Consider the following 26565-nt stretch of genomic DNA (forward strand, 5'->3'; position numbering starts at 1 on the left):
CAACCCGCACCACCCAACCCGCTCCACTCAACCCGCTCCACCCAACCCGCTCCACACAACCCGCTCCAACCAACCCGCTCCACTCAACCCGCTCCACCCAACTAAAAGGGTGAGTCCAGGTTGTTGCCCAACTCCAGCCCCCCTCCCCAGTGCCTGTCCCCACAAACAATTCACCCCCCATCCCCAGATCACGTCTCCACAAACAACTGCCCCCCATCCCCAGATCACTTCTCCACAAACAATTCACCCCCCATCCCCAGATCACGTCCCCACAAACAACAGCCCCCCATCCCCAGATCACTTCTCCACAAACAATTCACCCCCCATCCCCAGATCACGTCTCCACAAACAACCTCCCCACCCATCCACAGATCACGTCCCCACAAACAACTCCCCCCATCCCCAGATCACGTCCCCACAAACAACTCCCCCCATCTCCAGATCACGTCCCCACAAACAACTCACTCCCCATCCGCAGATTGCGTCTCCACAAACAACTCCCCCATCCCCAGATCACATCTCCAAAATCAAATCCCCCACCCCCAGATCACATCTCCACAAACAACTCCCCCATCCCCAGATCACATCTCCAAAATCAAATCCCCCACCCCCAGATCACATCTCCACAAACAACCTCCCCCCATCCCCAGATCACATCTCCACAAACAACTCCCCCATCCCCAGATCACATCTCCAAAATCAAATCCCCCACCCCCAGATCACATCTCCACAAACAACCTCCCCCCATCCCCAGATCACATCTCCACAAACAACTCCCCCATATCCAGATCACGTCCCCACAAACAACTCACTCCCCATCCGCAGATTGCGTCTCCACAAACAACACCCCCATCCCCAGATCACGTCTTCGCAAACAACTCCCCCCCACCCATCCACAGATCACATCTCCACAAACAACTCCCCCATCCCCAGATCACATCTCCACAAACAACTCCCCCATCCCCAGATCACGTCTTCGCAAACAACTCCCCCCCACCCATCCACAGATCACATCTCCACAAACAACTCCCCCATCCCCAGATCACATCTCCACAAACAACTCCCCCATCCCCAGATCACGTCTTCGCAAAAAACTCCTCCCATCCCCAGATCACGACTTCACAAACAACTCCCCCCCCACCCATCCCCAGATCACATCTCCACAAACAACCCCCCCCATCCCCAGATCACATCTCCACAAACACCCCCCCATCCCCAGATCACATCTCCACAAACACCCCCCCATCCCCAGATCACATCTCCACAAACAACCCCCCCCCATCCCCAGATCACATCTCCACAAACACCCCCCCCCATCCCCAGATCACATCTCCACAAACAACCCCCCCATCCCCAGATCACATCTTCACAAACAACCCCCCCCCCCATCCCCAGATGACATCTCCACAAACAACTCCCCCATATCCAGATCACATCCCCACAAACAACTCACTCCCCATCCGCAGATTGCGTCTCCACAAACAACACCCCCATCCCCAGATCACGTCTTCGCAAACAACTCCCCCCATCCCCAGATCACGTCTTCACAAACAACTCCCCCCACCCATCCACAGATCACATCTCCACAAACAACTCCCCCATCCCCAGATCACGTCTTCACAAACAACTCCCCCATCCCCAGATCACATCTCCACAAACAACTCCCCCATCCCCAGATCACATCTCCAAAATCAAATCCCCCACCTCCAGATCACATCTCCACAAACAACCCCCCCCCCCCCCATCCCAAGATCACATCTCCACAAACAACTCCCCCATATCCAGATCACGTCCCCACAAACAACCCCCCCATCCCCAGATCACATCTCCACAAACAACACCCCCATCCCCAGATCACATCTCCACAAACAACCCCCCCATCCCCAGATCACATCTCCACAAACAACTGCCCCCATCCCCAGATCCTGTCTTCACAAACAACTCACCCCCCATCCCCAGATCACATCTCCACAAACAACTCCCCCCCCCATTCCCCACATCTGCTGCTGGAAAAAAAAAAACTTTTATTACTCCCTGTGACTCCTTATAAAATTCTTCCAGGGATACCTTGCATCCCATTGATGTAGATACACCCCCAAACTTACATCTTCCAAGGGTATGTTCATGTTATCCCCCCCCCCCAACCGTTTCTCAAAATCTCTCTTTCTACCGCATTCAACTGACACACAGCTTGCCCTACCAGGTCACATCTCAGAACCCCTTCCTGCTCCACTAGGTGCCCCCTACCCCCCACTGCTGCCATATTCTCCCCCAGGCTGGCTGTCCGTCTGGGAATGGAGAGAAGAGCACCCTTCACGTCTGGTAGGAAGAGCTGACCAGGAAAGGTGGAACCATTAGCACTTTTACTGGCCACGCCAAGGCATCAGGTGAGCCACCAAAGGCATAAAATTTGGTGCCACCCTCGAACAACATGCCGCCTGAAGCAGAGGGCGCTCTTCACCTCCTGCTCTGCCCCGCTCAGTGATGTGCCTGGATATTTATAGTTAGGAGTCGGGTTCACTTACATTGGTGGGACATTTCAGTCTGTTCCGGTCGTAGGTGTAGTTGTTGTAGTCCGTTTTCTGTCCAACCGGCTCCAGCTGGGAAAACAAACGTATTGTAAGATAAAGAGATTAAAAAATAAATAACCGGTTGGGTCAGGGGCCACCATTACCAATCTTGGGGCCCCATGCAGTCCTCCCCCTCCCCCATGCTCTTTAACCCCTTTTTTTTTTGGACACATGACTAACCCCGGGTACTTTCACCCCCCCCCCCCTCCTGCCCAGGCCAATTCTCAGCTTTCAGCGCTCTCACACTTTGAATGACAATTACGCGGTCATGTGACACTGTAACCATATGATGTTTGTATCATTTTCTTCACACAAATAGAGATTTCTTTTGGTGGTATTTAATCACCACTGGGGGTTATTTTTTGGTAAATAAACAAAAAAAGGCAGAACATTTTGAAAAAAAAAAGTTTTTCTTTGTGTCTGTTGTAATACAGTGCCTTGAAAAAGTATTCATACCCCCTGACATTCCCCACATGTTGTCATGTCACACCCAAAACCATAAATGTATTTTATTGGGATTTTCTGTGATGGACCAACACAAAGTGTCACATAATTGTGAAGTGGAAGGAAAATGATAAATGATACAAATAAATCTGTGAAAAGTGTGGGGGAGGGGCATTTGTATGGCGCCCCCCGGAGTCAATACTTTGTAGAACCCCCTTTCTCTACAAGTCTTTTTGGGGGTGTCTCTACCAGCTTTGCACATCTAGAGAGGACATTTCTGCCCATTCTTCTTCTTTGTAGAATATCTCAAGCTCTGTCAGATTGGATGGAGAGCGTCTGTGATCAGCAATTTTCAAGTCTGGCCACAGATTCTCAATGGGATTTAGGTCTGGACTGTGACTGGGCCATTCTAACACATGAATATGCTTTGATGTAAACCATTCCATTGTAGCTCTGGCTGGATGTTTCGGGTCGTTGTCCTGCTGGAAGGGGAACCTCCGCCCCGGTCTCAAGTCTTCTGCCGACTCTAACAGGTTTTCTTCTAAGATTGTCCTGTATTTGTCTCCATCCATCTTCCCATCACCTCTGACCAGCTTCCCTGTCCCTGCTGAAGAAAACCATCCCCACCACATGATGCTGCCACCACCATGTCTCACGGTGGGGATGGTGTGTTCGGGGGGATGGGCGGTGTTAGTTTTCCCCACACATAGCGTTTTGCTTTTAGGCCATAAAGTAGAATTTTGGTCTCCTCTGACCAGATCACCTTCTTCCACATGTTTGCTGCCCCCTCCCCCACATGGCTTCTCACAAACTACAATCAGGACTTCTTATGACTTTCTTTCTCCAATGTCTTTCTTCTTGTCACTCTTCCATAAAGGGCAGATTTGTGGAGAGACGACTAATAGTTGTCCTGTGGACAGATTCTCCCCCCTGAGCTGTGGATCTCTGCAGCTCCTCCAGAGTTACCATGGACCTCTTGGCTCTTCTCTGATGAATGCTCTCCTTGCCCGGCCCGGTCAGTTTAGGTGGACGGCCATGTCTTGGTAGGTTTGCGGTTGTGCCCATACTCTTTCCATTTTCCGATGATGGATTGAACAGAGCTCCGTGAGATGGTCAAAGCTTGGGAGATTTTATTATAACCCAACCCTGCTTTATACTTCCCCACAACTTTATCCCGGACCTGTCTGGTGTGTTCCTTGGCCTTCATGATGCTGTTTGTTCACTAAGGTTCTCTAACAGACCTCTGAGGGCTTCACAGAACAGCTGTATTTATACTGAGATTAAATGACACACAGGTGGGCTCTATTTACTAATTAGGTGACTTCTGAAGGCAATTGGTTCCTCTAGATTTTAGTTAGGGGTATCAAAGTAAAGGGGGCGCCATACAAATGCCCCTCCCCCACACTTTTCACATATTTATTTGTATCATTTATCATTTTCCTTCCACTTCACAATTATGTGACACTTTGTGTTGGTCTATCACATAAAATCCCAATAAAATCAAGGGGTGTGAATACTTTTTCAAGGCTCTGTATATTGAAAACAAGTACATTTTCTTCTTCATGGATGTTTGCTGATGAGGCTGCACTGATGAGGCTGCACTGATGAGGCTGCACTGATGAGGCTGCACTATTGGGCACTGATGAGGCTGCACTGATGAGGCTGCACTGATGAGGCTGCACTGATGAGGCTGCACTATTGGGCACTGATGAGGCTGCACTGATGAGGCTGCACTATTGGGCACTGATGAGGCTGCACTGATGAGGCTGCACTGATGAGGCTGCACTATTGGGCACTGATGAGGCTGCACTGATGAGGCTGCACTGATGAGGCTGCACTGATGAGGCTGCACTGATGAGGTTGCACTATTGGGCACTGATGAGGCTGCACTGATGAGGCTGCACTGATGAGGCTGCACTGATGAGGCTGCACTGATGAGGCTGCACTGATTGGGCACTGATGAGGCTGTACTGATTGGCACTTATAACCAGCACTGATCTGCACTGATAGGCACTAATAAGTCAGCACTGATTGGCACTGATGGGGCTGCTCTGATGGGCACTGATCTTCATTCATCTGCACTGATTGGCACTGATTATTAGTGTGAAGAATGTCCTTACTGTGCCCTGTGTCAGCCTTGCTAGTTGCCAGCTCTCCTTTCCTCACACAGACAGAGTGTGTGAGGAAAGGAATGCCGATACCCATCAAGTCTGTTTATATGTAATCAGCTGTGATTGGACACAGCTGATCACATAGTAAATGGCTGCTGTGATTGGCCCTTTACCCCGATCTGTGATTAGCTGTGTCTACAGGACTCATTGGTCACAGAGTGCGCCCGGCTCTGGGAGGGCATCCATGGACGCCCTCCCAGAACTGGAGAGCCACACTGGCATTGTCTTTTGGCTATATAAGTATGACATGTTTGGTATTTTTATTAATACGAAGCTTTATAAACTGCCTATTTGTACTGAACGTTGCGCGGTGCCCGGCGTGGGGCGGGTGACCCGACATACCATGTTATTCCACAGCGCCTTCGCCATCTCTGCATGCCCGCGCTCGTGGAAGTGGAAGCAGTCCTTGGAGAAGTAGCTGACGTCCGGCTGTCCGAGCTGAGAAAAGAACAGAATTCATTGAATTAAAACCTAAAATGTACTGATGTCATTTTATACTCAGTGATGTCATCACCGGGTCTCTGTGCTTCTCTATGTAATGGAGGCGGATCATGGCTGGTGGGAGGGGCTGGTAGGGGGCTGTACATTCCTTCCTGAAGACATTCCCCCCTCCCCCGGCCTCACTACTCCTCACCATAGCCCTCAGCCCTGATGCAAGCAGTGGGAGGGGTTATGCAAATATTAATAACACCTTGATGGGCAGTTGTCAGTCTGGAGGAGTGGGAGTTCCTAGGTGGGCTGTATTTGCATAAGTGACACCCACATGTGATGCTGACCCTCCATGATTGAAAGACCTATCGTCCAATGAGTGAAAGGGGTTGGGCCAGGGATAGTCAGGCTAATGCTGGACCTCCTCCAGCCAGGAAATTAGACGGGGCTCTATCTGACTTGCTGCAGCTTCAAATGTATATGGAGAGAAGCTCACAGTGTGCAGTGAAATCAGAGAAAGATGTTTTAGTCTGGGGGAGGAGCCGGTACACCTGTGCAAGACTGAAGGGGAGGAGCCGCTACACATGTGCAAGACTGAAGGGGGAGGAGCCGCTACACCTCTGCAAGACTGAAGGGGAGGAGCCAGTACAACTGTGCAAGACTGAAGGGGGAGGGGCCAGTACACCTGTGCAAGACTGAAGGGGAGGAGCCGCTACACCTGTGCATGACTGAAGGGGAGGAGCCGCTACACCTGTGCATGACTGAAGGGGAGGAGCCGGTACACCTTTGCAAGACTGAAGGGGAGGAGTCGGTACACCTGTGCAAGACTAGAGGGGAGGCGCCACTACACCTGTGCATGACTGAAGGGGAGGAGTCGGTAACACCTGTGCAAGACTGAAGGGGAGGAGTCGGTAATACCTGTGCAAGACTGAAGGGGAGGAGTCGGTACACCTGTGCAAGACTAAAGGGGAGGAGCTGCTACACCTGTGCAAGACTAAAGGGGAGGAGCTGCTACACCTGTGCAAGACTAAAGGGGAGGAGCTGCTACACCTGTGCAAGACTAAAGGGGAGGAGCTGCTACACCTGTGCAAGACTAAAGGGGAGGAGTCAGTAACACCTGTGCAAGACTAAAGGGGAGGAGCCGCTACACCTGTGCAAGACTAAAGGGAAGGAGCCTGTACACCTGTGCATGACTGAAGGGGAGGAGCCTGTACACCTGTGCATGACTGAAGGGGAGGAGCCTGTACACCTGTGCATGACTGAAGGGGAGGAGCCTGTACACCTGTGCATGACTGAAGGGGAGGAGCCTGTACACCTGTGCAAGACTGAAGGGGAGGAGTCGGTACACCTGTGCAAGACTGAAGGGAAGGTGCCTGTACACCTGTGCAAGACTGAAGGGGAGGAATCGGACACCTGTGCAAGACTGAAGGGGAGGAGCCGCTACACCTGTGCAAGAAGGGGAGGGGCCGGTACACCTGTGCAAGAAGGGGAGGGGCCGGTACACCTGTGCAACAAGGGGAGGCAGGAGGGAGGATTTAATTGAACATAAAAGACACACCGAATCGCAACCTCCGATCAACTAACCAGGTACCTCCTTCTCATACCTAAATCCCGTTACAAAGCAAAGGGAGAGCGAAGATTCGCAGTCCAAGGACCACGGCTATGAAATGCTCTACCCACTAACATCCGCATAGAAAAAAAACATTGGCCTTCAGAAAAAAACTCAAGACCCTCCTCTTCTAAGGAACAGGAAGCACAGGACGGATCAAGCCCCTTGAGGCGATTCAGTTTGCAGTTGTAGCGCTATATAAATCATTCATTCATTCAGGGCGGTGCAATTTCTGAATAATGATATCAATGAGAAATGTGAGACTTACATTGTCCACTGGCACAATTGTGTTCCTGAAGAAGGGCTGAGCCACCGCAGCGAAGTCCTCCCGCTCGGTGTACTTCTCTGGTAGCTGAGCCAAGTGAACCTGAATAGAAAGAGAATAAGAATCAAAGACAAATGTTACAGTATTATAAATCCGCAATAAATCGGCACCCGATGATGTCACAGACACTGCATAGAACCCGGAGCAGGTCAATCCCAAATAACAGAGTATGGAAGAGTGCTGCATTATGTGGGAAAGGCGCCGAGACCTCCATGTGCGAAATCAAATGAAAATACAAACTATTCTTATGTAATATTACACATTAATCTGGCTGCAAAAATTACATGAGATTTTATCAAATTCCCGATCATAATAAATGAAGTGAAATATATACAAAGTTGCCATAAATGTCTTCTTATGTTTCTGACACTCTCTAGAAGCCTGGAGTAACGATCTCGGTCTGCGGACACAAGTCACTCGGCTGTATAAGAGCGCCCCCCTACTGGTCACATCCTCACCTGCAGATCTCTGTTGAATTTCTTGATCTGGTTCAGCTCTGGAGATCCATCTCGCGGATTTATAAAGCACGGACAGGCGTTACTGCGGTGGAACAAATGGATTTACTTGTATTACAAGGGCAGTTCAGTGGAATATACAAGAAGCACAGAATGTACAGAGGATCACTTTGCCCTCCGGGCAGTGTGTAAAGTACGGCCCCCCTATATTTATTGCATAACGGGGGCGGTCCTTTTATGGACTATGTGCCACTGCCCCACCCCAATACCGATCACCACACTAGAGGCACTCGGCAAGTTCTGTCTCTTCTGTTCCTAAGGACCTTCCCCCAAGCTCATAAACACTCCTACTGCAAGACTGCTTTCAACTTTCAGTTGATTTTCGTGATGACGCTAGCTAAATTTAAAGAAAAATATATGTGTTTTAATGGATCACAGATGTGAATTAATGGGCGTTTCTACTGTCACTGAAGGTTTTGCTTGATATTCATTCATATGGTGCCAGATTGTCCATCAGAACACTGAACCAGCCAAATCAGTCAATGCCATCATTCTATTATCCCTACAAAAGGTTTACAGAGGTCAATAGCTTCAGCTTCAGTTTACAGACATGTACTTCCTAGGCTTGCTCCAAGTCAGTGACTGACAAGGTAGAAAAGCCAGGATGAGAGAGACTGTAGACTGTATCTATCAAACATGTTAGCGGTGATCTCTCCCAGATTTCTGTCCTCCCAGGTTCTCTTTATGGCCTCAGCCAAATATGGTGTCACAAGGTCGGTGTAAGCCATGTTGTTGGAAGACGTCACAAGCTTGCTAGTAGATTAGAGTCAACACTTACGGTTTTAAGAGGCTGCAGCCAATGGTGTCTGCGGTCACCGCGCGTAGTCCTTCTATCTCCATGATCTCCACCAAGTTGATGAAAGCACGGGGCACCTGAGGAGAAACCAATCGCAAACTGATAAATGGATACTGAGCCTTGCAAAGCATCATGGGGGATTTCCCAACAAACTTTATTCTTACTGAGTGCCATCACCTTATGATATCTGCAAATGCATCACAAGGAGGTTGGGAGGCCTTTCTGGGGCGTGCTCTTCAGGGTCGAATACTATGCTGTTGAGGAGCCTTAGGAACCTGTCTACTATCACCAGTGGTGTCACTAAGGTGGGGCCTGAGGGGGCCACGACCCCCCCAATTTTATAGCGTGATCCCCCATGTGCCCCCCTTCCCTCTCCTCCCTCTAATCACCATGCACTGGTGAGGCTGCATTGATGGGCACTGATCAGGCTGCATTGATGTACACTGGTGAGGCTGCATTGATGGGCACTGATGAGGCTGCGCTGATGGACACTGTTAAGGCTGCATTGATTGGCCCTGGTGCGGCTGCAATGATGGGCACTGGTAAAGCTGCACTAATGGGCACTGGTGAGGTTGTATTGATGGGCACTGGTGAGGCTGCATTTATGGGCACTGGTGAGGCTGAATTTATGGGCACTGGTGAGGCTGAATTTATGGGCACTGGGGAGGCTGCAATGATTGGCACTGGTGAAGCTGCATTGATGGGCACTGGTGAAGCTGCATTGATAACCTCTGGAGTGCATTCTACTCTATATATATATATATATATATATATATATATTGCATTTTATGGTTGCCCCCCTCCTTTATCCCTGTCCCCCCATGTGCCCCCCCCCCCTAAATATGAAAGCTGGAGACGCCATTGACTATTACTATTTTATTACTATGATTAGTGATTGATTGGTAAACAGATGTAATAAATGAATCCCTATAGGTGAGGATAAGATACACAATTACAATGTAGCTGTCCGTCTTCTGAAGATCACAGCCCCGTGCTGCAGACTCAGGGCCCCTCCCCTTCCTAATAGCACCTATGGCTGATATTATTGATCAGGTTGGCGGGTGATGCACACCGTATGCATTACTAGCCCTGGGTGTGACCGTACTATACCTCATCATAGAAGATGTCCAGAGCCGTCTGAAGATGTTTCATGTGATTCTCCAGAGAATATCGTGTCTGAGAAGGCAAACAAAAAAAGGAAATATCAATTTTACTCAACTTTAAATAATTAAAAATATTAGTAAAACTAATTATAAATCTTAACTACATTTATATAGAGTAATATTTAGTAGGAAGATATATTAGACGACATTACCTTCTAATTCCCCTTATTTATGACATGACAATTTAGCACGATACCTTCATACTTCATGTATCGCACCCGTTTCTTACGCCGTGTACCCGAGTCACATGACAGTATATATTCATCATTAGCACATTGTGAAATATACTGCAAAGTGCAGCTGTAAAGCCATTTTTTTTTTTCACAAAACTTTTACATTTTATACTTGCATACTGAACACTTTTTGAATGTATATCTTCTGTATACCGGTAATAGCTCCCTCTATTGGCTGTCTGTATATCAGGAGGTGTGTTTGGAATTTTCCGCTATAAAACCCATGTTGTCATGTGACAACCAAAACCGTAAATGTATTTTATTGGGATTTTATGTGATGGACCAACACAAAGTGTCACATAATTGTGAAGTGGAAGGAAAATGATAAATGATACAAATAAATATGTGAAAAGTGTGGGGGAGGGGCATTTGTATGGCGCCCCCCCCGGAGTCAATACTTTGTAGAACCCCCTTTCTCTACAAGTCTTTTTGGGGATGTCTCTACCAGCTTTGCACATCTAGAGAGGACATTTCTGCCCATTCTTCTTCTTTGTAAAATATCTCAAGCTCTGTCAGATTGGATGGAGAGCGTCTGTGATCAGCAATTTTCAAGTCTTGCCCACAGATTCTCAATGGGATTTAGGTCTGGACTGTGACTGGGCCATTCTAACACATGAATATGCTTTGATGTAAACCATTCCATTGTAGCTCTGGCTGGATGTTTCGGGTCGTTGTCCTGCTGGAAGGGGAACCTCCGCCCCGGTCTCAAGTCTTCTGCCGACTCTAACAGGTTTTCTTCTAAGATTGTCCTGTATTTGTCTCCATCCATCTTCCCATCACCTCTGACCAGCTTCCCTGTCCCTGCTGAAGAAAACCATCCCCACCACATGATGCTGCCACCACCATGTCTCACGGTGGGGATGGTGTGTTCGGGGAATGGGCGGTGTTAGTTTCCCCCACACATAGCGTTTGGCTTTTAGGCCATAAAGTAGAATTTTGGTCTCCTCTGACCAGATCACCTTCTTCCACATGTTTGCTGCCCCCTCCCCCACATGGCTACTCACAAACTACAAACAGGACTTCTTATGACTTTCTTTCTCCAATGTCTTTCTTCTTGTCACTCTTCCATAAAGGGCAGATTTGTGGAGAGACGACTAATAGTTGTCCTGTGGACAGATTCTCCCCCCTCAGCTGTGGATCTCTGCAGCTCCTCCAGAGTCACCATGGACCTCTTGGCTCTTCTCTGATGAATGCTCTCCTTGCCCGGCCCGGTCAGTTTAGGTGGACGGCCATGTCTTGGTAGGTTTGCGGTTGTGCCCATACTCTTTCCATTTTCCGATGATGGATTGAACAGAGCTCCGTGAGATGATCAAAGCTTGGGAGATTTTATTATAACCCAACCCTGCTTTATACTTCTCCACAACTTCATCCCTGACCTGTGTTGTGTTTTTCTTGGCCTTCATGATGCTGTTTGTTCACTACGGTTCTCTAACAAACCTCTGAGGGCTTCACAGAACAGCTGTATTTATACTGAGATTATATTACACAAAGGTGGTCTCTATTTACTAATTAGGGGACTTCTGAAGGTTTTTGGTTCCACTAGATTTTAGTTAGGGGTATGAGAGTAAAGGGGGCCGAATACAAATGTACCCCACATGCCAGATATTTATTTGTAAAAAAAAAATGAAAATCGTTTTTCATTTTCCTTCCACTTCCCAATTATGTGACACTTTGTGTTGGTCTATCACATAAAATCCCAATAAAATACATTTATGTTTTTGGTTATAACATGAGAAAATGTGGAAAATTACAAGGGGTGTGAATACTTTTTCAAGGCTCTGTACTACAGCCTATTCACAGCACAGTAGTAAAGCGTTGGAGGATGGTATAGCTGCCTGAAAATAATATATTTGATATAGTCATATGGAATATTTACCTCAGTAAATAGAAATGTAAAACAAATAAACGTATCCTTTTTAGTCCTGAACAAAATGAATAACAATATATAGAAAACAAAGTATCTATTCATGGAAGCCAATGTATCTAAAATAATATCAATGAAAGATTTGCTATTCTAATGACTACCTGGATAACAAAACCTGTAATTCACTCGGCAGTGGTCTACTCACTCTGTTATGGCAGTACTGGCAGAGGTCATTGCCCCCAATAAAAATGGTGATCAACTTCCAGTCGTTTTCAAAATTAATAACCTGTAAGGCAGAAAAATATATGAGAGGGGGAGGGGTTCCTGGGGTTGGAAGGGTCATTATGGGGCTTGTAAATCCTCAATGGCTGAAGGTTGCTCGTGTGTTTTCTCTGTTGTGTCACGCTCTGTTACCTCTCATACATTTCACACTTTAAAAAGATTTGGCCTCTCGTTCTCAATGGGCTGCCAATGCATCGTAGTGCACAAAAAAAACAATTTTTTTCAATGCACCCCATCACAGGCTGTACAGCATTCATGAGAATTTTCGGACATTTTAGATTTTTTTTTTGAGATTTAACAAACACATGCAGTTTTAAGGTTTGATTGACATGTTTGGTATCTGTTTACTTGACACGACTTTTTCTTTTTTTTAACCTTTTTAACCCAAAAATTGGATGTTATATTGTATTTGTTTACACTAAAATGATCAAACCCAGCATAGGTTCTCTTAAAACCCAGGAGTCGTGGTTCTCATTAAAACCTAGCAGAGGTCCTCATCAAACACTGTAAAGGTTCTTGTAAAACCCAGGAGAGGTTCTCATCAAAACCTAGCAGAAATCCTCATCAAATCCAGCAGAGGTTCTCCTCAACAAAGGTTCTCATAAAACCTGACAGAGGTTCCCGTGAAACCCAGGAGAGGTTGTCACTAAAACCTAGCAGAGGTCCTCATCAAACCCAGGAGAGGTCCTCATCAAATCCAGGAGAGGTCCTCATCAAATCCAGGAGAGGTCCTCATCAAACCCAGGAGAGGTCCTCATCAAACCCAGGAGAGGTCCTCATCAAACCCAGGAGAGGTCCTCATCAAATCCAGGAGAGGTCCTCATCAAATCCAGGAGAGGTCCTCATCAAATCCAGGAGAGGTCCTCATCAAACCCAGGAGAGGTCCTCATCAAATCCAGGAGAGGTCCTCATCAAATCCAGGAGAGGTCCTCATCAAACCCAGGAGAGGTCCTCATCAAATCCAGGAGAGGTCCTCATCAAACCCAGGAGAGGTCCTCATCAAATCCAGGAGAGGTCCTCATCAAACCCAGGAGAGGTCCTCATCAATTCTAGGAGAGGACCTCATCAATTCTAGGAGAGGACCTCATCAAACCTGGCAGAGGTTCTTATAAAAACCCAGAAGTCCTCATCAAACTCAGCAGAGGTTCTCATAAAACCCAGGAGAAGTTCTCATCAAACCCAGCAGAGGTTCTCATTAAACCCAGGAGAAGTCCTTGTCAAACCTAGGAGAGGTTCTCATAAAACCCCACAAATGTTCTCATCAAACCCAGGAGAAGTTCTCATGAAAGCTGGAAGAGTTTCCAACCAAACCTAGCAGAGGCTATCATTAAACCCAGTAGAGGTCCTCATCAAATCCAGCAGAGGCCCTCATAAAACCCAGGAGAGGCCCTTATCAAATCCGGCAGAGGTTCTTCTGAAACCCAGTAGAGGCCCTCATAAAACCCGACAGAGGTTTTCATCAAACCCAGCAGAGGTTCTCCTAAAAACTCAGCAGAGCTTCCCCACTCTGTATAAAACCAGGAAACGAATGACAATAAAATTGAGTAACAACTTTGTGTGGACACATTGGTTCTACTCACCGTACTCTCCTTCATCTTATTCACCAGTGTCCTCGCCTGGGTTGTTATGTTCCTGACAAAGGACAACATCTTATTATTAAAGAGAATCTATACCAGTGTTTAGTCAAGTTTTTCTTTCAGTATTTGTTATCTTTTCAAATATTTTTTTTATTAACATAAAAAAAGGGGTAGCAGTACACAAGTACAGAAGGTCGCATAGTAGAGAGATACTATAACATCAAAATGCAGGCAACACTTACAGTACAAGGCTAACGATTGAGTCATAAATACCATATGTAAACATCCAAGATCCATTAAAACCCCAACAGATCGTTTTGGCAAGAAATAGTCACTTAGGATCTAGGGCAAACCGTAAGGGGGATCTGTGAACTTTTCTCATTTCCTCCCTATTTGTGTATTAAATACACCATTGAAAGCCTTTTGTTATATCTGCAGGATAAGTGCAAAAACAATACTGCTCGATCTTGCCAAAAATCCAATGTCCTGTGTCCTGGTAACACTTTCTATGTTAACTCATAGAAACTGTTTACCACCCCCATCAGTTTCTCTATTTGGACTACAAGTCACTTAGTTACTATGCTGTGGATAACAAGACAGTTGGAAAGTTTAACAAAAGACAATGGGCAGGGCTGACACCAAATAAATGCTGTGCATTGTCAGCCCACCATAGGAAAATAGGAGCTGAGTGCAATTCTGGCAGGTCAACAGGTATTGTTCTTGCATTGCAGATGGGCAGGTAGGTCATTGAGCCACTTCCGGGGAGGGGGGAGGACAGGATGAAATCAGCTGCAAAGTCACTGCTGGGAGGGGGGAGCAGGGGATTTGAGCTGCTAAGTAAATGCTACTGAAGTCATTGCTGGATCAGGGGGAGATGAGCCGTTGAGAGAACAAGTCACTACTGGGAAGGGAAAGAGAGATGCTGAGCTAGGCCCCATGCACACTGTGCCTTTACCCCCCGGGTGCATGGGGCAATATACATGCTATATACATATTGTATACACTTTCACTTACTCTGCCTTGGCTCCACTAACAGCCACATTGAACATTTCATTTAGCCGGCCGGTCCCGGTGGAGTATCCCTTTACGTTGGGATTGAACTTCTTCAAGATGTCTTAAAAGTTAAATAGAGAAAAACCAATGACAAATCATTCAGAAATGATACAAAGAGTTCCGTTATATCATTAGAGCCCCCTATAAAAGAAGAGAGGTAACACTAGTCTCAGCCCCCGATCGATCTTCACCCTACTGCAGAGCTACTCTGGCCTGAGATTCTTCAAAACTCAGCACTCCAAAATAGGTGTTGGATGCCTGAGCCCCCGACTGGGCAATGTGGCTCCACCCATGAGGGACTAAGTTACTGGATCCTGCAAATTTGGAACCCTGCGCCTGGTACCCTGGTGTGCATTGGGGGTTGCCATCTGATACCCATGAACAGACTCTATTGTCTTTGGAGCTTTGAAAGTAAGTGAAGACTGGAGGCAGAGGTGGTGATATTATGTCCATTCTTTTTTCATAGTGATTTTTTTAGCACTTTTTAGTCCAAACTAGAGGTCGATTGGGTAAAAATGTGCCCCGCATTACTCAAATTTAATCTGAATTCGTCCCCTACAGCGCCTCTTTTTTGGCCACAAGATGTCCTCAGCCTTCCCAGGTTGAAAGACACACATTGTCTCTCAAACCAGAAGACTGAGGACTGTACCGTGAGTGCACAGTGCTTGGTCCCACCCCTGAGGAGCCATCACTATAGCATCCTTCAAACTGTACTGATGTAGAGAGCAACGCTGATCTCATCACATCAGTTAGTATTTAAAAAAAAAAAAAGAAAAACACAGTGAGGAACCTTTAGGGCGCCGGTGGTGGTCTGGAGGGAAAAGGTGGAGTCTAGTTCGACTTTAAAGGATCCGAAAATAGATTTTACACAACAGGGGCTGTGCTGGAGAGGTCTGTACTCCTGCTATGACACTTGAAGGGTGGTCCCCGCTCTCCTTGTTCATTTTTAATTTGTTCATACCATAAGGAACACAAAACAAAGGAGTTGATGCGCCCAAAGTTTGATGGGATCACGAAACTCCAAGGTGACAGAAAACAGAGGCAGGAACTATGGCAGGGAGTGGTCACCTTCTACTACCAATAGAAGAAGCCAGCAGCCCGCCAGACTCCGCCTATAACCGCGATATAACTTGTATGTGTGGACCAGTCCTTTCATGAAAGCTAAAGAACTTACTTGGAATTGTTGTGACTTTGTCCAAAGTGTCATCTCCTCCAATACTGAAAGAAAAGGACACATCGCAATTAAATAATGCCCACAATTATTTCACAACAATTTATTTAACAAAAAAAATAAAAAAAGCTGTCCCTGTTATAGCCAATCAGATTCCAGCTGTTCCAATTATCCTCAGTATATGTAATGCAACTAATTTATAGGACACATTTTAGGAGCTTAGATATTACACTAAGAGCAGGCAGGGTGAACGTGGCTGTACAAGCATCTGATTGGCTACTATGGAAGATATCTTATATTTGGTACAGTTACACATTGTCCAATTTCAATCATGTTCTTCATTAATTGTGACATCATAGAATAAGCAGCTCTCACCTCCAGGAAATCCCCCTCCACTCCGTGGCTACATTCAGGATAGAGGTTGCTCTGGCACCGAAACCAGCCTACAAAACACATTACAATTAGTTCAGCAGGAGAATCTTCCAGGAATGTATTAAAGAGGGGCAAAATGGGCATTGGCATCAAACCCACAGGGATTGACCTACTAACTCCAACTGGGGTGCTTGCTTTGATCCACCAATATTACTTATATATCACTTTTTGTTAATTTTGCTTTTATTATAAGTTGTCAAGTTGATCGGGACCAATCGGCACTTTTTATTTATACTAAATAGATGAAGACCTATGGCACATCAAGGGTGGCACAGTGGTGTAGTGGGCGGCGCAGTGGTGTAGTGGGTAGCACAGTGGTGTAGTGGGCGGCACAGTGGTGTAGTGGTTAGCACTCTCGCCTAGCAGTAAAAAGGGTCGCTGGTTCAAATCTCAACCACGACACTACCTGCCTGGAGTTTGCATGTTCTCCCTGTGCCTGCATGGGTTTCCTCCGGGTACTCCAGTCTCCTCCCACACTCCAAAGACATGCAGGAAGGTAAATTGGCTTCTGTCCAAAATTGGCCCCTAGTATATGAATGGGGACCTTGGATTGTGGCTCCTTGAGGGTGTAGGAACCGACAGGGCCATCTTTAATACAGATTGGGCCCTGGGCAAGATTTTTCTTGTATCCCCCCCCCCCCCACCCCCCTTGCAAATTCCCTCTCCATCTACTCTGAGACATACAATAAATAGCAGCTAGACCTAAAATCATTTTTCTGTATCAGATCAGGCAGCAATTGCGATTGGTTGCCAGCAGTTACAGCATATCATTACTGCTTACTACTAGTTGCTAGAGGTTACAGCACATGTTACGGCTCACTGATTTGTTGCTAAAGGTTACAGCACATCACCTCCTCACAGCAGGGGAACATGATATACATAGGAATGCCACCTTTATTTACATATAAATGCCACCAGTCACAGCTATTTACTTAGTATTGTCGCCGCTATTTACATATGAATGCTGATTATTTACATGTAAACACAGGGTCTGCAGGTGAGTCACTTGCAAACAACAATAGGGCAGAGCTGGGCAGCATTAGTAGCAGCACTTCACACAGATATTAGGACACAGCACAGGAATAAAACTTCAAGGGACAAGGGAATTTAAACCTGGATAGTTGGCAAGTATGAGGCAGCTGCTTTGGGCCCCACAACAATGACAGGGCCCAGGGCAGCTGCCCCTTTTGCCCTGCCTTAAAGGCGGCCCTGGGAACCGATGTGAGTGTGCAATGTACAGGGATAGGGACAATTGTAGACACTCACTCAGGATGGACTGGTGTCTTAATTCAACATTACCAACTATGTGACCTACCGTCAGTGAATCACCCAGCGCTGCCACCACGCGAATGTCGCCGGGACGCAGCTTATTAACTGAAAGAAAAAATAGAAACATTGGAAAACATGAGGAGGAGCAAACTTAATTGGTATCAAAACCAATGATTGTTGATTGTAACATCAACCATGACATTACCAAAATACGTTCAGTTACTGCAGCCCAAATATCCAGCTAATTTGCTGACCCATATTTCTGTGGCCACATGCTCTAGATGTGACAGAAAATGCACAGATAGAGTCAGCGAAAGCTACACCTTTCAGGGTCATACAAGCACTAATGCCGCGTACACACGCGATCGGAATTTCAGCCAGCAAAAGTCCAATGAGAGCTTTTGGTCGTGGGAAATGCGATCGCGTGTACGCGCCATCGGACTTTTGCTGGCGGAATTTCGGCCATCCAAAGTATGAGAGCAGGTTCTCAATTTTTCGGTCGGGAAAAAGTTCCTGTCCGAAAATCCGACGCGCAAAAACTCGGATTCAACTACGAGACGGAAGCGATCGGTCTGGTAAAACTACCGCTCGTAATGGACATAGCACATTCGTCACGCTGAATTTGTTTTAATAGTTTAATGCAGCGTGTTCTCTTCTTCTATACAACTCTAGATTGTAAATGCGCATATTTACACAGAGTTCTCACAAACTTCTTTCTTCATTATTTCTCCTCCTCTCATGAATAAGCTTTTTTTGTTTCTAACCGCTTCCCGACCACCTCGCGCCGATATACGTTGGCAGAAGGGCACGTACAAGGCAGAATCACGAACCTGTACATTGCCCTTTAAGAGGCGGTGTGCGCCCCCGCGCCAAGCTCCGTGAGTCAGGTCGCGGGTCCCGCGGACTCGTTCTGCCACGGGAATACCCGCGATCGCCTCACGAAGAGGAAGAACGAGGAGATGCTAAAGTAAATAATCATCTCCCTGTTCTGCCTAGCAACAGTGTCACTGATCTCTGCTCCCTGTGATTGCAGCAGAGATCAGCGATGTGCAAAACACAGCCACGCCCCCACACAGTTAGCAACACGCCCCTAGGACACAATTAAACCCTACACTGCCACCTAGTGGATAACCCCTTCACTGCCAGTGTCATTTACACAGGAATCACTGCATTTGTATAGCACTGATCGCTGTATAAATGACAATGGTCCTAAAAATGTGTCAAAAATGTCCGATGTGTCCTCCATAATGTCGCAGTCACAATAAAAATCGATGATCGCCGCCATTTAAAAAAAAAAAAGATTAATAAAAATGCCATAAAACTATCCCCTATTTTGAAAACGCTATAACTTTTGCGCAAACCAATCAATAATCACTTACCAAAAATATGTAGAAGAATACGTATCGGCCTAAACTGAGGGGAACATTTTTTTTTTTATATATATTTTTGGGGGATATTTATTATAGCAAAAAGTAAAAAATAATGTGTTTTTTGTTTCAAAATTTTAGCTATTTTTTTGTTTATAGCGCAAAAAACAAAAACCGCAGAGGCGATCAAATACCACCAAAAGAAAGCTCTATTTGTGGGAAAAAAAGGACGTAAATTTTGTTTGGGAGCCACGTCGCATGAACCTCGCAATTGTCAGTTAAAGCGACGCAGTGCCGAATCGCAAAAAGTGCTCTGGTCAGGAAGGGGGTAAAATCTTCCGGGGCTGAAGTGGTTAAAGCCATAATAAATTGGGATTTTTTTTTTTTTTAATGTTCATTTTTTTTTTTTTCTTAATCAAGAACTCCTTTTTTTTGGAATATTTTGAAATTATTTTCTAGTCATCTCCATCATTTTTTTTTTTTTGTGTGTTTTACACAACAACATTATTATCTTGTCTTTTTAAAGCTCAATGAGGTTGATTGGTGTCCCTTGTTAATTGGACATCGTATTTCTTGAATGTACCTGCCTACTCACAAACAAACTGTCCGATTTGAAGAAAAGCACATATAGGCAAGTATTTTCCAAAATATTGCGAATCGTCTCTCGCCAAACTTTCGACTAACACGACATTAGCAGAAGGAGCCCAAAGGGTGGCGCACTGGGTATTGAACTTCCTTTTTATAGTCCCGTCGTACGTGTTGTACGTCACCGCGCTCTTGACAGACGGAATTTGTGTGTGACCGTGTGTACGCAAGACAGCTTGAGCGAAATCCCGTCGGGTAAACCATCAGAGCTTTTTCCGACCAAAGATCCGATCGTGTGTACGCTGCCTAAGACTCGCAGAATAAAAGTTTCCATATAAGGGTGCAGACAGGGAAAGAAGAACATTCTTGATGGTTCCTCACCTGACGTCGGCACGCTGTCAGAGACGGCTGCATAGTTTCGGCATTCCATGTCACTGCCCCAGTTCTGCATCACATAAGAAATACGACATCACTATAGACAGTCATAGGATAAGGTGACCAAATCCGGGGACATAGATATATATATATATATATATTTATTGGCAAATGGTAAACTATTTTCTAAGCATAATTTTCCTCAAACTATATATGCAGTGTATGCGATACGTGTTTATGGAGCGATTATATAATGTATACTATACGTTATTTCTCACATGTCCTCCATGAGATAAAAAAAAAAAGATACTTTTTAACACTTTTAGGGATATGACTACGAAATGTCAAGAAGAAAAAAATTTAATGCGTATTTTGTATTTTATTCTTACCAAAGAAGCGCAGAGGTGCGTTATGTACAGAGTACAGAGTTCGGAGGTGCGCTATGTACAGAGTTCAGGGGTGCGCTATGTACAGAGTACAGGGGTGCGCTATGTACAGAGTACAGGGGTGCGCTATGTACAGAGTACAGGGGTGCGCTATGTACAGAGTACAGAGTTCAGGGGTGCGCTATGTACAGAGTACAGGGGTGCGCTATGTACAGAGTACAGAGTTCAGGGGTGCGCTATGTACAGAGTACAGAGTTCAGGGGTGCGCTATGTACAGAGTACAGGGGTGCGCTATGTACAGAGTACAGAGTTCAGGGGTGCGCTATGTACAGAGTACAGGGGTGCGCTATGTACAGAGTACAGGGGTGCGCTATGTACAGAGTACAGGGGTGCGCTATGTACAGAGTACAGAGTTCAGGGGTGCGCTATGTACAGAGTACAGGGGTGCGCTATGTACAGAGTACAGAGTTCAGGGGTGCGCTATGTACAGAGTACAGGGGTGCGCTATGTACAGAGTACAGGGGTGCGCTATGTACAGAGTTCAGGGGTGCGCTATGTACAGAGTTCAGGGGTGCGCTATGTACAGAGTTCAGGGGTGCGCTATGTACAGAGTACAGGGGTGCGCTATGTACAAAGTACAGAGTTCAGGGGTGCGCTATGTACAGAGTACAGAGAAGCGGCTGTCAAATGCTTTATTGAAAGCCACACAGGGAGATTGTTGCTTGTAACTCTCCCCAACGCCGACCATCTGTGAGGTTGCCCGGGTCCCCTCTGCTGAGCTCAGGACCAGCTGTGCTGGCTTATCAATGGCCCTGCCAGGGACAAAACCAGGTACAGTCTTGGTCCGGGGACAGTGTCCTCAGTCCGGGGACGGTGTCCTCAGTCCGGAGACAGTGTCCTCAGTCAGGGGACGCTGTCCTCAGTCCGGGGACGGTGTCCTCACTCCTCAGTCCGGGGACAGTGTCCTCAGTCCGGAGACGGTGTCCTCAGTCCGGGGACGGTGTCCTCAGTCCGGGGACGCTGTCCTCAGTCCGGGGACGCTGTCCTCAGTCCGGGGACGGTGTCCTCAGTCCGGGGACGCTGTCCTCAGTCCGGGGACGCTGTCCTCAGTCCGGGGACGCTGTCCTCAGTCAGGGGACGGTGTCCTCAGTCAGGGGACGCTGTCCTCAGTCAGGGGACGCTGTCCTCAGTCAGGGGACGCTGTCCTCAGTCCGGGGACGCTGTCCTCAGTCAGGGGACGCTGTCCTCAGTCAGGGGACGGTGTCCTCAGTCAGGGGACGGTGTCCTCAGTCAGGGGACGCTGTCCTCAGTCCGGGGACGGTGTCCTCAGTCCGGGGATGGTGTCCTCAGTCAGGGGACGCTGTCCTCAGTCCGGGGACGGTGTCCTCAGTCAGGGGACGCTGTCCTCAGTCAGGGGACGCTGTCCTCAGTCAGGGGACGCTGTCCTCAGTCTGGGGATGGTGTCCTCACTCCTCAGTCCGGGGACAGTGTCCTCAGTCCGGGGACGGTGTCCTCAGTCAGGGGACGCTGTCCTCAGTCCGGGGACGGTGTCTTCAGTCCGGAGACGGTGTCTTCAGTCCGGAGACGGTGTCCTCAGTCCGGGGACGGTGTCCTCAGTCCGGGGACGGTGTCCTCAGTCAGGGGACGCTGTCCTCAGTCCGGGGACGGTGTCCTCACTCCTCAGTCCGGGGACAGTGTCCTCAGTCCGGGGACGGTGTCCTCAGTCAGGGGACGCTGTCCTCAGTCCGGGGATGGTGTCCTCACTCCTCAGTCCGGGGACGGTGTCCTCAGTCCGGGGATGCTGTCCTCAGTCCGGGGACGCTGTCCTCACTCCTCAGTCGGGGGACGGTGTCCTCAGTCAGGGGACGGTGTCCTCAGTCAGGGGACGCTGTCCTCAGTCCGGGGATGGTGTCCTCAGTCAGGGGACGCTGTCCTCAGTCAGGGGACGGTGTCCTCAGTCCGAGGACGGTGTCCTCAGTCAGGGGACGCTGTCCTCAGTCAGGGGACGCTGTCCTCAGTCCGGGGATGGTGTCCTCACTCCTCAGTCAGGGGACGGTGACCTCAGTCAGGGGACGCTGTCCTCAGTCAGGGGACGCTGTCCTCAGTCCGGGGATGGTGTCCTCACTCCTCAGTCAGGGGACGGTGTCCTCAGTCCGGGGACGGTGTCCTCAGTCCGGGGACGGTGTCCTCAGTCCGGAGACGGTGTCCTCAGTCCGGGGACGGTGTCCTCAGTCCGGGGACGCTGTCCTCAGTCCGGGGACGCTGTCCTCAGTCCGGGGACGCTGTCCTCAGTCAGGGGACGGTGTCCTCAGTCAGGGGACGGTGTCCTCAGTCAGGGGAAGGTGTCCTCAGTCAGGGGACGCTGTCCTCAGTCCGGGGACGGTGTCCTCAGTCCGGGGATGGTGTCCTCAGTCAGGGGACACTGTCCTCAGTCAGGGGACGGTGTCCTCAGTCAGGGGACGGTGTCCTCAGTCCGGGGAAGGTGTCCTCAGTCAGGGGACGCTGTCCTCAGTCAGGGGACGCTGTCCTCAGTCAGGGGACGCTGTCCTCAGTCCGGGGACGCTGTCCTCAGTCAGGGGACGCTGTCCTCAGTCCGGGGACGCTGTCCTCAGTCCGGGGACGCTGTCCTCAGTCAGGGGACGCTGTCCTCAGTCAGGGGACGCTGTCCTCAGTCCGGGGACGGTGTCCTCAGTCCGGGGACGGTGTCCTCAGTCAGGGGACGCTGTCCTCAGTCCGGGGACGGTGTCCTCAGTCAGGGGACGCTGTCCTCAGTCAGGGGACGCTGTCCTCAGTCAGGGGACGCTGTCCTCAGTCCGGGGATGGTGTCCTCACTCCTCAGTCCGGGGACGGTGTCCTCAGTCCGGGGACGGTGTCCTCAGTCAGGGGGCGCTGTCCTCAGTCAGGGGACGCTGTCCTCAGTCAGGGGACGATGTCCTCAGTCCGGAGACGGTGTCCTCAGTCCGGGGACGGTGTCCTCAGTCCGGGGACGGTGTCCTCAGTCAGGGGACGCTGTCCTCAGTCCGGGGACGGTGTCCTCAGTCCTCAGTCCGGGGACAGTGTCCTCAGTCCGGGGACGTGTCCTCAGTCAGGGGACGCTGTCCTCAGTCCGGGGATGGTGTCCTCACTCCTCAGTCCGGGGACGGTGTCCTCAGTCCGGGGACGCTGTCCTCAGTCCGGGGACGCTGTCCTCACTCCTCAGTCCGGGGACGGTGTCCTCACTCCTCAGTCCGGGGACGGTGTCCTCAGTCCGGGGACGGTGTCCTCAGTCAGGGGACGGTGTCCTCAGTCAGGGGACGCTGTCCTCAGTCAGGGGACGGTGTCTTCAGTCCGAGGACGGTGTCCTCAGTCAGGGGACACTGTCCTCAGTCAGGGGACGCTGTCCTCAGTCCGCGGATGGTGTCCTCACTCCTCAGTCCGGGGACAGTGTCCTCAGTCCGGGGACGGTGTCCTCAGTCAGGGGACGCTGTCCTCAGTCCGGGGACGGTGTCCTCAGTCCGGGGACGCTGTCCTCAGTCAGGGGACGCTGTCCTCAGTCAGGGGACGCTGTCCTCAGTCAGGGGACGCTGTCCTCAGTCAGGGGACGCTGTCCTCAGTCCGGGGACGGTGTCCTCAGTCCGGGGACGGTGTCCTCAGTCAGGGGACGCTGTCCTCAGTCCGGGGATGGTGTCCTCAGTCAGGGGACGCTGTCCTCAGTCAGGGGACGCTGTCCTCAGTCCGGGGATGGTGTCCTCACTCCTCAGTCCGGGGACAGTGTCCTCAGTCCGGGGACGGTGTCCTCAGTCAGGGGACGCTGTCCTCAGTCAGGGGACGCTGTCCTCAGTCCGGGGACGCTGTCCTCAGTCCGGGGACGGTGTCCTCAGTCCGGGGACGGTGTCCTCAGTCAGGGGACGGTGTCCTCAGTCAGGGGACGGTGTCCTCAGTCCGGGGACGGTGTCCTCACTCCTCAGTCCGGGGACAGTGTCCTCAGTCCGGGGACGGTGTCCTCAGTCAGGGGACGCTGTCCTCAGTCCGGGGATGGTGTCCTCACTCCTCAGTCCGGGGACGGTGTCCTCAGTCCGGGGACGCTGTCCTCACTCCTCAGTCCGGGGACGGTGTCCTCAGTCCGGGGACGGTGTCCTCACTCCTCAGTCCGGGGACGGTGTCCTCAGTCCGGGGACGCTGTCCTCACTCCTCAGTCAGGGGACGCTGTCCTCAGTCCGGGGACGCTGTCCTCAGTCAGGGGACGGTGTCCTCAGTCAGGGGACGCTGTCCTCAGTCAGGGGACGCTGTCCTCAGTCCGGGGATGGTGTCCTCAGTCAGGGGACGCTGTCCTCAGTCAGGGGACGGTGTCCTCAGTCCGGGGACGGTGTCCTCAGTCAGGGGACACTGTCCTCAGTCCGGGGACGGTGTCCTCAGTCCGGGGACGGTGTCCTCACTCCTCAGTCCGGGGACAGTGTCCTCAGTCCGGGGACGGTGTCCTCAGTCAGGGGACGCTGTCCTCAGTCCAGGGACGGTGTCCTCAGTCAGGGGACGGTGTCCTCAGTCAGGGGACGGTGTCCTCAGTCCGGGGACGGTGTCCTCAGTCCGGGGACGCTGTCCTCAGTCCGGGGACGGGGTCCTCAGTCCGGGGACGGGGTCCTCAGGCCGGGGACAGTGTCCTCAGTCAGGGGACGCTGTCCTCAGTCAGGGGACGCTGTCCTCAGTCCGGGGACGCTGTCCTCAGTCTGGGGACGCTGTCCTCAGTCCGGGGACGGGGTCCTCAGTCCGGGGACAGTGTCCTCAGTCCGGGGACGGTGTCCTCAGTCAGGGGACGCTGTCCTCAGTCCGGGGATGGTGTCCTCACTCCTCAGTCCGGGGACAGTGTCCTCAGTCCGGGGACGGTGTCCTCAGTCAGGGGACGCTGTCCTCAGTCCGGGGACGCTGTCCTCAGTCCGGGGACGGGGTCCTCAGTCCGGGGACGGGGTCCTCAGTCCGGGGACGGTGTCCTCAGTCCGGGGACGGTGTCCTCAGTCAGGGGACGCTGTCCTCAGTCCGGGGATGGTGTCCTCACTCCTCAGTCCGGGGACAGTGTCCTTAGTCCGGGGACGGGGTGCTCAGTCCGGGGACAGTGTCCTCAGTCCGGGGACGGTGTCCTCAGTCCGGGGACGGTGTCCTCAGTCAGGGGACGCTGTCCTCAGTCAGGGGACGCTGTCCTCAGTCCGGGGACGGGGTCCTCAGTCCGGGGACGGGGTCCTCAGTCCGGGGACAGTGTCCTCAGTCCGGGGACGGTGTCCTCAGTCCGGGGACGGTGTCCTCAGTCCGGGGACGCTGTCCTCAGTCCGGGGACGGGGTCCTCAGTCCGGGGACGGGGTCCTCAGGCCGGGGACAGTGTCCTCAGTCAGGGGACGCTGTCCTCAGTCAGGGGACGCTGTCCTCAGTCCGGGGACGCTGTCCTCAGTCTGGGGACGCTGTCCTCAGTCCGGGGACGGGGTCCTCAGTCCGGGGACAGTGTCCTCAGTCCGGGGACGGTGTCCTCAGTCAGGGGACGCTGTCCTCAGTCCGGGGATGGTGTCCTCACTCCTCAGTCCGGGGACAGTGTCCTCAGTCCGGGGACGGTGTCCTCAGTCAGGGGACGCTGTCCTCAGTCCGGGGACGCTGTCCTCAGTCCGGGGACGGGGTCCTCAGTCCGGGGACGGGGTCCTCAGTCCGGGGACGGTGTCCTCAGTCCGGGGACGGTGTCCTCAGTCAGGGGACGCTGTCCTCAGTCCGGGGATGGTGTCCTCACTCCTCAGTCCGGGGACAGTGTCCTTAGTCCGGGGACGGGGTGCTCAGTCCGGGGACAGTGTCCTCAGTCCGGGGACGGTGTCCTCAGTCCGGGGACGGTGTCCTCAGTCAGGGGACGCTGTCCTCAGTCAGGGGACGCTGTCCTCAGTCCGGGGACGGGGTCCTCAGTCCGGGGACGGGGTCCTCAGTCCGGGGACAGTGTCCTCA

At 50.3% G+C, this 26565-nt stretch overlaps 1 protein-coding gene across 1 annotated transcript in view; it reads right to left on the reverse strand.

The window, feature by feature from the left end:
- The window catches only part of LOC143986951 (phospholipase B1, membrane-associated-like), a 200230-nt gene that overhangs the window by 2786 nt on the left and 170879 nt on the right, over window positions 1–26565 (reverse strand). Inside the window, exons 44-56 of the mRNA XM_077485364.1 lie at window positions 20237–20300; window positions 17950–18008; window positions 16578–16645; window positions 16206–16249; window positions 14993–15092; window positions 13982–14033; window positions 12325–12405; window positions 9970–10035; window positions 8842–8936; window positions 8007–8088; window positions 7492–7590; window positions 5528–5623; window positions 2526–2600 (exon numbers count right to left, since the gene is read on the reverse strand). Coding sequence (XP_077341490.1) covers window positions 2526–2600; window positions 5528–5623; window positions 7492–7590; window positions 8007–8088; window positions 8842–8936; window positions 9970–10035; window positions 12325–12405; window positions 13982–14033; window positions 14993–15092; window positions 16206–16249; window positions 16578–16645; window positions 17950–18008; window positions 20237–20300 — 981 coding nt within the window. The remainder of the gene's footprint in view (window positions 1–2525; window positions 2601–5527; window positions 5624–7491; window positions 7591–8006; window positions 8089–8841; window positions 8937–9969; window positions 10036–12324; window positions 12406–13981; window positions 14034–14992; window positions 15093–16205; window positions 16250–16577; window positions 16646–17949; window positions 18009–20236; window positions 20301–26565) is intronic.

This window comes from Lithobates pipiens, unplaced genomic scaffold (assembly GCF_037356315.1).
Source record: "Lithobates pipiens isolate NorthernLeopardFrog02 unplaced genomic scaffold, aLitPip1_a1.2 Scaffold_18, whole genome shotgun sequence".
Classification (NCBI taxonomy): Eukaryota; Metazoa; Chordata; class Amphibia; order Anura; family Ranidae; genus Lithobates; species Lithobates pipiens.